Source organism: Oryzias melastigma, linkage group LG6 (genome assembly GCF_002922805.2).
Source record: "Oryzias melastigma strain HK-1 linkage group LG6, ASM292280v2, whole genome shotgun sequence".
Taxonomy (NCBI): Eukaryota; Metazoa; Chordata; class Actinopteri; order Beloniformes; family Adrianichthyidae; genus Oryzias; species Oryzias melastigma.
The window spans coordinates 31,751,909-31,764,012 of NC_050517.1; the positions used below are offsets into that span (position 1 = coordinate 31,751,909).

Genomic DNA, 12,104 nt, shown 5'->3' on the forward strand with positions numbered 1-12,104 from the left:
TTTGTTTTTAAAACTTTTCAGACTTAACCAAGCCCTAGGTGAGCTAATCAAATCTAAACCAGTGAACTCTAAGGTGCAGTGGACAAATGTAGCTGAGAGTTCCTTTACAGCACTGAAACTTGCTCTCCAATCATCTCCCACTTTAGGCCTACTGGATCCATTCAAGCTATTCACACAGACTGTGGATGAGGGAGGGGCTGCATGACCTCTGCCCTTCTCCAGGATCATGGTGGAACTCTCAGACCAGTGGCTTATTTCTCCTGTAAGCTTGATTCTGCTGCTGCTGGACTTCCTCACTGCCCGAGTGCCATTGCTGCTGCAGAGAGGGCCCAGCAGCATCCAGAGATCTTGTGGGCTATTCTGACATTGCTGGTCCTCCGTGAAGTCCACCTCATCCTGGCGGAGCAAGGGTCATCGCACTTTTCCCTTCCCAGATTCCTCAGGTATCACATCTGTTTGCTCGAGCTGCCGAATTTCACTGTTAAAAGGTTTTCGGTCCTCAAATCCAGCCCAGCTACTGAGCTGCTCTCACCTGACGAGGGTGACTCATGACTGTGCTGCTGAACACTGACTGACTGTACCCCTGACCTGACATGACTGACCAAACGTTTGTGTTTCTGTTTTTTGTCCCTGTCTCTGAATGTTGATGCGCGGGTTATGTCGTCTGCATGGCTCATGGGACTGCAGAATCCGCGTCTCTGTCCTCCCATTAGCCTGCTCGGGCACTTTAAATTTTATTTAATCGGGCGTGCGGAAATTCAAATATTGAAATTGGATTATTTGCGACCGGCATTTTCAATTAGGAATAATCTAATAATTAGAAACTATTAATGATAATTAGAAAATATATTTGGCTTTTGAAGATTCACTTCTGCTCCAATACAGAACAAGTGGGCAAGTTGCAGAAGCTCAGGGAAGATGTTTTGTCAAGCTTATCTCAGTTAGGAAAACAAAGGCTGAAGGCCCACAGGAGTCTGCGAGCAGAGCTGCTGATGGCACAGATCGAGGTCACACACAAAGAGCTGTGATCAAACTTGTTTAGATTTTAATGTGAATTATTACAACTGATTTTTCCTGCATTCTTATGTTGTTCTTTTCACAGCTTAGAGGGAGTCTGAAATGTTGTCATCGTCTCCTACTTCCATCTCTGTGGCCTGCTTTGATGTGATGTAACACAGATGGGGGAGTAACCTGCCTTTTCTCACAGGGCAGGAGAGTGTGATCAACTACACTGACATGATGGAGAAACATCATAGGAATTTTTGCTTGAGTATTTGTTGATTGACTCCTTTGCAGAATGTCCAGAAGCCTGACCAGCAAAGGCTAACCCTAACCCTAACCCTAACCCTAACTCTAACTCAAATGTCTAATCAATCCTTTTTTTCCTCAGCCCAGGTTTCCTGAACGGATCAAATCGGACAACAGGTCCCACTGTATGATTGTTAAATGTGTAGATCTACCTTTAGAGCTTCAATTGGGAAAAATCTGTGCACAGAAAATTTTAATGGGTTTAAGCGCTTCTTACTTCTCTCATGACTGTCAGATGCTTTGTGAACGCTAACACTCGATTCACTCCCAACGAGCTTCTACTAGGTTAATGGTTCCCAGGATTTGCAGGACCTCTGAGAGCGAACGCCCATCAGGTGAGTATAAGGAAAATCTTAATGCAATGGAGGCTTTGTGTTAGCTTTGGCGTCACAGGTGAGAGGCCGGGCTCCAGACTCTGACAGGCGGTGGAACCACAAGCGCTGGCTGAGCCCTTCCCGGTCCTCCTAACCACGTAGACCGCAGTCGATATCGCTGGGCGAGCTGCTTGGGTTCGTGGATCGTGCTGCCAGGGGGTTCCACCCCCAGACCAACACCTAGCTCCACCGGCGATCCTGAACAGCGGACTGATTGTCCGCCTGCATCACCCCGAGGAGAACAGTGCAGAGTGAAATAGCGTCCCACTGCGACAGTAGCGTGCCAAGCTCCAANTTTGTGTTAGCTTTGGCATCACAGGTGAGAGGCCGGGCTCCAGACTGAGCCCTTCCCGGTCCTCCTAACGAACATAGACCGCAGTCGAGATCGCTGGGCCCCAGATCTGCAGCTCCTGAACAGCGGACTGGCTTGTCCGACTGCATCGCACCGGGGAGAACAGTGCGGAGTGAAATAGCGTCCCACTGCGACAGTAGCATGCCAAGCTCCAACCCTTCAGTCTCACCATGGAAGAGACCCCGCCCCTGGCATCCGTTCAGAGAGTTTGGCTGACCCCTGAAAGGCACCTCCTGCCTCCTTCTCGTTCTGTCCATCGACCAACTCAACTCCCCTTTCCCCTACTCTAAACGGCACCCCCCCCCCCCCCCCCCCATGTCAGCCGCCGATCTACCCCTCGTCCTGCATCGACTAAAAGGCCTTGGTGCAGAGGGGATTGCACTGGAGTTGCAGGAGCACACGAGCTACGACTGGTACCTGTCTCGCTCTGACAGGGACCCCATTGAGGCCCCGTGTTTGTCTACACGGGCTCAGACTGGAGACCCGTGGATTATANTACTCTAAACGGCACCTCCGCTCTGCCCCCCCCCCCATGTCAGCCACCGATCTACCCCTCGTCCTGCATCGACTAAAAGGCATTGGTGCAGAGGGGGTTGCACTGGAGTTGCAGGAGCACGCGAGCTACGACTGGTACCTGTCTCGCTCTGACAGGGACCCCATTGAGGCACCGTGTTTGTCTACACGGGCTCAGAAGGGAACCCATGGATTATATGGCTTCCCCCACAGCTTGTGACTGGTCTCGCGCCCTAACATTGCAGCCCCACTTATTGCTGTCGTTCGACACCTCCACCTCCCCCCTCTCCGCTCAACCCCCTAGAATTGCGTCCTGGACTAACGCTTCCTGTTTCTACATGACTCTGTTCGTTTACAGGCCCGGCGCCACAAAAGACCCCTTCACTTATTTCTTCATCTGTAGCAATATTACCACTGTGTTTGATGTTCCTGCTTCATTTGGTGTTTTGACTGTTGGTCCACATTTTACTTCAGCATGCTGTTATTGTTTGTAATAGGGAGCCAGCGGTTGATGATTGCTTCGAGGTGATGTCAGGTATTTCAGGTTCCACTAATAACTGGCTTCTCTTGGCAGAACAGGTTTCAAGTTCAGCGGACGCTGGTTGTGTTTTTTGCTTGGGTCCCCGACCGCTTTTGAGGGTCGTTCCTCAAACGCCCGCCCTGAATTACTTCTGCATGTCCCATCAGTTGTCTCAAACCTCCCCTGGCTCTAGATGTTCGTACTAGGATATTTCCTTCCTGTTATCTGTTACCTTCTGGGACGAGGTCCCCTTCCCTCTTTGATGTTAATGTTGCTATAGGTACGTTTTCTTGTCTTTCTGATAGTTCTGCAGGTCGCATCCCGATTGGTTCCCTCAACTCCTCCTGGTGCGTACTCTATTTTTGGAGATCAGTGTTGCACGTTTATTCCTAATAACGGTAAACCAGAGCTGTTGATGGTCTGCACACGCTCAGTAGTAAATTGACAGGACATTCAGATGTTAATACGTCAGTATGGGATTTACGGTGTTTTTACTTCTAGCATAAAAGTTTATAGATCGTCAACAACAAACGGTTTGCAGTTCGCAGAGCATGTGGATATAAGGATTACTGACAGAGATTCAACAACAACCAACTTCATCTGACTGTAGGAGCAGCAAAATCAAGTAAGTTTTGAGTGAAAGCTGACGCTAGCTTAGCGGCTAACCGCTAGCTGCTGTTAAATGAATGGGACTGTAAACTCTGTTAGTGGTACATTGTGACACCATGCAGCTTAGTATAATCACAAAGTGACAACAGGTGATTTGGACATTTCCACCACTCAGATCTTTACCTGGGATCTGGGCAGGACGCGAGCGATCATAGCGGGACAGCAGGGCTGCTGTGAACCCGGGCTCGGTTGTTCTCTGTCGTTTTCTGATATAAATCCAGCAAATGTATTATAGAATTCACTGATGTGCTGCATAGGGTTCTTTATTTCCCTTTTTTCAGTTTACCAATTTTGCTGCTTTAAGTTTTATGGTGTGTTTTAGTAAAAAAACATCCTCTTTCTCTGGGGGTCACATTCCCTCTTGAATATTTGCTGTTCCTTCCTTTTTTCATTGACAAAATATTTTTATTTATTGCTTTATGAGTTTTTAGTTTGCATGTCTTTATTTTAGTGTTTCACCTGCTATCATGAGATGTGTACTTCTGATAAAAAAAGATGTGTCCACCATGAATACAATTTATTTGATTCTAATGAATTTAATCATAGTCATAATCTCTGTATTCAGAGTGTTTCCTGTTCAAATACAGCGTGNCTCACTTCTGACGCCAGCAAGAATGAAGCCGATTCAGTCGCCATTATCCTGTGATATGGGTGCCGCCATGTTGGAGCCAGATAACCTGCCAAAAAAACTAAAAAAGTCTGATCATCATTGAATTTCTTGACTTTGAAATCATGTTAAATATGATCGGATGTCAGATACGGGGCTGCACGGTGGCGCAGTGGTTAGCGCTCTTGCCTCACAGCGAGAAGGCCCCGGTTCGAATCCCGGCTGGGACCTTTCTGTGTGGAGTTTGCATGTTCTCCCCGTGCATGCGTGGGTTTTCACCGGGGACTCCGGCTTCCTCCCACCATCCAAAAACATGCTTCATAGGTTCATTGGTGACTCTAAATTGCCCCTAGGTGTGTCTGTGAGAGTGAATGGGTGTGATTGAGGCCCTGCGACGGACTGGCGACCTGTCCAGGGTGTACCCCGCCTTCGCCCATCAGTAGCCGGGATAGGCTCCGGCACCCCGCGACCCCGAAAGGGAAGAAGCGGTCAAGAAAATGGATGGATGGATGTCAGATACAAGCTGTGGAATTATTCTCTTCATTTTCCCCAATAATCTGATTTCTTCTGGCATTTATACCAATTAATCTGATCTATATTCTTGTTTTTTATCTCAGAGGATGCATGAAGCATTGACTGTACTAGAGAACTGGACTGAGCTGGAGTGATAGAAAATGCTTTACCTCCAGTTCCAGTGAAATGAAACAAATTCATTCGTCATTTTTCACATTTTCACTTAGAAGATGTCTTCAGAAAAACTGGACGCCGTTTGTGATTTGTCTGTAATTTAGAATGTGTGAAACTCATATTAGACCTATACCTAAATAGTCTTATAGGTGGGACCCAGATGAGGTTTATAATATCAACAATCTGGGTAAAGTGGGAATTTTTTAGGTTCCATATGGTTTATTTTTTACTTTAATTGTTGTCAATGGGAAATTGCTCACTTTAAATTACTGCCTACGATGGTCATTGGGTCTTGAGTCGACTGAGAAATATGTCCCGTGTTGTCACTGCTGTCAGTCATACATTGAGTCTGATTGGCTGAGATCAGTCAGGTCTGCGTAAGCCAGAAGAAAGAAATGTTTTCAACCCCTGTGGCGGGAAATAAAGCAAAATAACTCAAATCTGTATCACTTATTGTAAATAATAAAGACAACTAATTACAAATGTGAGCAGAGTGACAGACTTTTATTTTTTTTCCATTGTACAGGAATACGACAGCCTGCTTAGCGCATCAACCCAGGTCTATCCAAGAGAATATGGCCACAGAATAAAAAACATGGCGCCCAAAAATTATTATCCGGAAGTCCCTCCCCCTGCCGGAGCCAGGCTAAAATAAAAAAAATGTTTTAAGCTTTCAAACTTTTTCCTGTTTCTTCTTTTTTATCTACCCTTTTTGACCTTTTTCTGTGGCATTCTCTGTCACAGAGAAAAAAAAGGACTCCGACCGACTCAGACCAATCACTGATGTCTGGCTCCAACATGGTGCCGTCTGTATTGTAGAAAAATGAAGACTGAATTTACTTAACTTCACTGGAACCGGAAGTGAATCATTTCTGTGGGTAATGTCACACCCGCTCAGTCCAGTTCTCTTGTACAGTCAATGTTCCATGCACAGCTTCAGAAATAGATCAGGTTAACTGGTATAAAGGCCAAAAGAAATCAGAATATTGGGGAAAATAAAGAAAGTAGTCTGATAATTCCACGGCTTGTATCTGACAAAGGACTTCAAATCATATTAACATGATTTCTAAGTCAAAAAATTCAATTATGATCAGACTTTTTAAGTAAAAAGGCTTATTTTTATGACTGGTTTATCTGGCTCCAACATGGCGACGTCCGTATCACAGAACAATGGTGACTCGTTTCCCAGGAGCTGGAAATTAACACAAATAACGCATATTCTGTGTTCCTTTATTCTCGGTCACTATTTTTCTTATACAATTAAAGTGCTGACACTAACAGCATTGTTTATTATTCTGACGGTTAAAACATTATGAGAAGATTTTAAGGAGATCTTCTAAAAGAATTCAACATTTTACAAAAATACAAAGAAATCTTAATACTGACCAGACCTGTAGGTCTTTCTCTGAATAAATTTAAATCTTTGTGCGAAATGGTTGCATCTGATCTAGGATCTTTTAGAAGGAAAACCTAAAAACTTGATGATAACGACCAGGGATAAGTTCTCAGGGCAGACCGGGATGAATGGTCATCGGCGGGAACTGGTTCCATGTGGATCCAGCCCTTTCTTTCTGGCATTTTTGTCCAGAACATTTTGGATAAAAGTGCGTTCTAGATTAATGTTTAAACCAGTTCATATCTTCTCCTTATTAATACTGACACTTTCTGAGGTGAAACAGAGACAAATGTTGGAATTCAAAACGTAGCTAATTAAAGAGAAATAAAAAAATTAGAACCTTAATTACATTAAAAGAGGTGATTTATCAAGGAAAACCTACATTTTTTATGTCTTCCAGAACTGTAAATATCAAATAAGAGCGCTGACATCATATTTAAAAGGATTTTATTGCATTTTTCATGTCTTGCAGAACAGTCGATATCAACTTGAGGAAAATATCTTTCCTTCACCTCAGGTCAGCGCTTCCTCGTTTCGATTATCACTGCTGTTCATCACCGTAGAAACCGCGGCTCCACCAAAACTCTGGTCTCCGCTCAGCAAAGTGTCATAAGTCTGCTAAAAAATCCATATCAGGCTGCAAATCAAGCAGGAATTTATTAATAAAGCATTAGCTCAAATGTGTTTGATCAGATTTTTTTCTGCAGGACAAAGTCGTGTGAGAGTTTTGACTCCACCCACTTACCCCACCAAAAAAAAACATTCTTTGGGACACATTTGAGCACGAATGACATCACAGCAGATGAATTTCAACCCGTTTCCACACATGATTGTTCATTAAGAAACAAAAAATGTTTTTTTTTTTGTTTTTTTTTTAGGCTGTAAAAAATATATTTTTTGTGTATAAAGTCTAACTTTTAACAAAGGACTCAACTGGCAACCGATTTTCTCTAAAACAAACCTCTTCTTCTAAAAATGCTGGTCAGTTTCAATTAAATGGTATTTATATAGCCAAATATCACAAAACAATTACCTCATTGGGTTTCATACTGGTAGATGAACAAAACCAGAAAGTCGATCACAAAATGTAAACAATAGCTGGTTGCTTTTCTAAAGTCTGGTTCCCTTAGACCAGGGGTCTCAAACTGGCGGCCCCTAAAGCTGATATTTCGTGGCCCCGACCCTAATATGAAAATTCAGTGTCTACAAAGCGATATCTTTGGATTTGATGATAGCTTTGTTTTTGCTTTGTGATTTTTCAGCTTTATGCTTAAAACTTTGCGTTTGCTATTGACGTTGGATCTGGTCGTCAGAAAAGTCCATAGCAACTGTTGTTTCACGAGACATGCAGAAGATATTAAGTAGTAGATGAACAAATGTTCAATTAGGTGAGATCCAGAGTCAAGACGAGCCAGAGGCTTGATCCACGGCCACGAACAGAAGCAAAGACAATCCACGTGGATTCTGACATCTCTATGAGGAACAACACATGAATCACACTGCACCAAACTGAACAACTATTTAGAACTATTATTTTTGGATTTAGTGGTGTGATTCAAATGATAACGTACTGTACCTGAGGTAAGAAACACCTGGATTGATACTAAATACAACAGTTTCAGAGACAGCTAAATGGATTTGATCAATCAGTATTTCATTAAGTTAAGTTTGGTAAATGATAACCAGTTATGTTCTNGCTTTTATTTTACCGGAAACTAAAACTACCGGAAACTACAACGAGATAATATTTTTTTTAAATTGTAGGTTAACTTTTTTAAATAGCCGAAATTTAAGTATTTTATGACAAAATTATTATCATGTGTGTATTTATTTATTTAAAAGGTTTATCAGATTAAACGAACGAAGCTCGCGCGGCACCGGATATGACGCCACGGCACGCAAGTGTTTTTAAAAAAGCGGCGGATACATTCACACAACTTCACGAATTCGTGATCTTCGCGTCGATTTTAGAAGCTTATGGACTCATGTATGTAAACACACTATGTTTTTTACTTTAAATAAGAGATTAAAGTGAGTATGTTTGCGTCTTTGCGCCCACAACCATTGATGTTTAAGGGTTTCATTTAAGAAAAGGAAAGCTAAAGATCTGCTAAAGCTAACAAATAAGGTAGCCAGTTAAGCTAGGTACTCAGATGTACAGCAATCATAGAAGTTAAAATGTTAAAATATACTTTAAATTGCAGGTTAAAAGCGACGTATTTTTATTTAATATATTACTTGTATTTTTTGTAAATGAAAAACAAGCATTATGTGGTTGTTTCTTTTCATAGGTCGATGATATTGAAAGTAGTAGTCTCGTGAGCTGTTCCACGGTACCAAACCAATGCAGCCACAGCAGTTTTCAAAGGAGCGAGGACTCTTTGGTAAACTCTCTCCAGGGATGAGAAAACTAGAGGGCAAGACTTTCTATCTGGACAATGTAAAGAGACTCTCAACTGCCCTGCTTTTGGAGGCTGTGTCTCTGCTAGGAGGGGTAAGCATGTGTTTAGTAATCTAATATATCAATAAAAATATAATAAATAATATATAACATCATCATATATAATAAAAAATATTATTAGTAAGCAAACTGCACTATAATTATTTCAGATTTTCAAATAAAACTTGACTAAAGTGGCTGTTTTATGATCTTTCCTGCTGATTTGATTTTGTTTTGAAAGTGACGATGTCTTAAAATTCTGTTAAAAGTGACCTAAACTTGTTTCTTTCTTTTTTTTCTAATTTAATTTAATTCATAAGATTTTATTATTCTGCTATGAACTAAAACACACTTTTTCTTTACTGTGTAGAAGATTGAGAGTTTCTTGCACAAAGATGTCAGCTTTGTTGTAACTGGAAGTCAAGAGCGTCTGAAGGAGAAAAATGGGATTGAAACCAGAGAAGAAGCCAGTAAAGGAACTCAGCTTCTGACGAGAGAGCAGAAGAACGGCCTCAACAATGATAAGCTTCCAACAAAACCCTCTAAATCTATGGTATGTAATCAATAACATTTATGAAAAACTATTTGTTTTAGCTAAACCCATTGGATCATTGGAGCCTTTTTTTATTTCTTGGTGTATTTCACTAGATCTGTCTTTACAGGCTTGTGCGAGCCGTGGGAAAGCTCTGCTTGAAAAAGCGATCCGCAACAATGTAAGTCATGGCAACACAACAGTTTAACTAGTGGAGATTATTTTTTATCTCTAGTTTTTACCTTGTTTTGTTCTTGCAGGAGCGGCTACGTGGGAGCAGCGTCCTGTCGGATGCTCGATCCTGGGGCGTAAAGATCCTTTATGTGGATGGCATCCTTTCAACTTATTGTGTTGATGATGAGGAGAAAACTGGATTCAAGTGTAGTGAACAAGAGTTCTCAACAGATGGCAGCACGTCATTGTTTATTCCTCTTTGTAACAATCTCTAAAACTGAGTTTTAACACAAAGAACAGTTTGAACACTGACCTGCTGTACTGTACATGTATTTATCTATAAACATCCTCAGGAAAGCACAACATTCAAAAGCTAAATTAAAAAAAAATAAACTCCCAAATAAGTGATTTAAAAAAAAATAATAATAATAATAATAAAGAATACTTTAAAGAAGAAAAAGGGGGAAAAAATAAAAGGATGCATTTAACTATAAATTGATTCACAAAACATCTCTAGATCTGCTCTGGAAAAGTGTTTTTCTCTTTAAAAGTTTGTGTTTGAGGTTTAAGAACCATTTTTTTCTTTAACAAAACATCAGATGTCCTCGTATGTCTGAAACAGCTGACTCGAGAGAGCTTCAGTCCTAAACACAAAAGGATAGAGGTAAGAATTACGCAACATTTACTTATTTTCTCCTTGAAACATATAGATAGCAAAAGGACTCATCCAATATGTGTAATTCTTGATTTGTAACTTGTGTCTGCGTGTAACTTTGGACTTGTGTGTGAATAATTCTTGATTTATTACTTTTTTTAAATGTATTTATTTAAAAGGGGACAATGATATTTAAAATAAAACCACAGGATAAAACAGGACAAAAAACATGGTTTTAAAAAAAAAAACTCATACTAACTGACACACTCATACTATATATTTTGTGCATACTTTAATGTACTTGCAGTTGTGATTTCGAATGGAAAAAAACGACAAAATAAATGTACACATGCACAAATTAATAAAAAAAAATTAGGCACAAATCACCTGATACTCACAAAACTGCATTTACACACAAACCTGATGTAAGACTTCACGTCTCCAAGATTTAAGTGTAAATTATGCGTTTGAATGCTGCTAGAATGCTGGGTCATCAGAGTTTTCTTATGAGCCGGTTTGAACTAAGATTGTGAATAATATCTGGAGAAAAGTTTTTTTTTTTTTTGTTTATAAAAAGATTTGCCCCCAATCATTAATATGAAGAAGTCTAAAAAGTTGTTTTTAAAACACTCCACACAAACCCCGGGCGCGCACTGCGAGTGTTACAGCTAAGGTGGGATGCGGGAGCGGTGTAGCTACAGCAGATGGCTCGTATTGGCTAATGCATTTCTGCAGCTACAGGCTCTGCTGCTGAAATCGTGAAACTCCAAACTTGCGTAGGTTCATGCGATAACCGGCTATTTAAATGGAAAGTACAGTAATCCCCAAGTATTCGCTGCGGTTTAGCAGCAGCGTCCGGCGAACATTTGAGCCCAACAAAATGGATTTGGATCACCGCAGACGTCGAATCTGATCGTCTGCAGCCTTCAACGCTGAGCTCTTCTGCAAGTAGGTGGCGCCAGCTTCTTCTCCACACCCAGGAAGTGGAGCGGGACGTTGGGCTGATCGACTCTGTCCGCTCTCTGGTTGTCGAGGAGGAAGACGCAGTCACATATTTAAACTTTTTTATATTAATTATCGGGCATATTTGATTAAGAGAGTGGAAAAAAATCAAGTTTTCCCCAAATATGATTCATAATCAAAGCGGTTGATAAGAAAACTTTGATGACTCAGCATTCTAGCAGCATTTAAACACATCATTTACACATGAATCTTGGACACGTGAATAGAGTCTTGGATTATAGCGATTGGAGCGTCGTGATTTAAGTTGTGTGTGTGTTATATTTTATTTTTTACAAATAAGTACACAATCCAAGTATTTAAAGTTGCACACAAAATGTCTTGTATGTGTAATAAATCAAGAATTACACACAAACATGCAAACCATATGCAAACCATATGCAAACCACTGTAGATTCCTGCATGTTCAATCCACACAGACTGTGCAAACAACACGTTAGTACTGTTAGACGATCAGGACATTGTCAGTAAGGAGCCAATACCCTGACAACAAGAGTGTGACGTAAGGGCACCGTACGACATCATCCCCCGTAGGTCATAAGACAGTTCCATTATCTTTACCAATACTTCATGATACATTTACCACGTGCACGATAATCGTACGTTCCATCTTCATGACATCTGTTAAGGTGGCTGTAGGATCTCCAAAGGAACTGCAAGATACACCTATGACGTGTCAGTCCTGGAACTTTAACCAAATGGAAGATACCGTTGATTCCTGCGTGTTGAATCCAAAAATCATGTGAAAATTTATATCATTGTGATTGGAATATAAAGCCATTTTTTTTAACACCCTCAAACCTTACAGACTGTGTGTTAGTGCTGTTAGATGATCAGGACATCGTTAGGAAGGAGCC

At 41.2% G+C, this 12,104-nt stretch overlaps 2 protein-coding genes across 2 annotated transcripts in view; both read left to right on the top strand.

Annotated features, from left to right (window-relative positions):
• si:dkey-246g23.2 (solute carrier family 66 member 2) overlaps nt 1-12,104 on the top strand; it is a 271,509-nt gene that overhangs the window by 195,280 nt on the left and 64,125 nt on the right. The gene's annotated exons all lie outside the window — the stretch shown is intronic.
• Nucleotides 8,710-12,104, top strand: part of LOC112152235 (protein DBF4 homolog B) — a 5,844-nt gene continuing 2,449 nt past the window's right edge. The window contains exons 1-5 of the mRNA XM_024281687.2: nt 8,710-8,920; nt 9,237-9,419; nt 9,529-9,579; nt 9,659-9,728; nt 10,172-10,236. Coding sequence (XP_024137455.1) covers nt 8,771-8,920; nt 9,237-9,419; nt 9,529-9,579; nt 9,659-9,728; nt 10,172-10,236 — 519 coding nt within the window. The 5' untranslated portion in view covers nt 8,710-8,770. The remainder of the gene's footprint in view (nt 8,921-9,236; nt 9,420-9,528; nt 9,580-9,658; nt 9,729-10,171; nt 10,237-12,104) is intronic.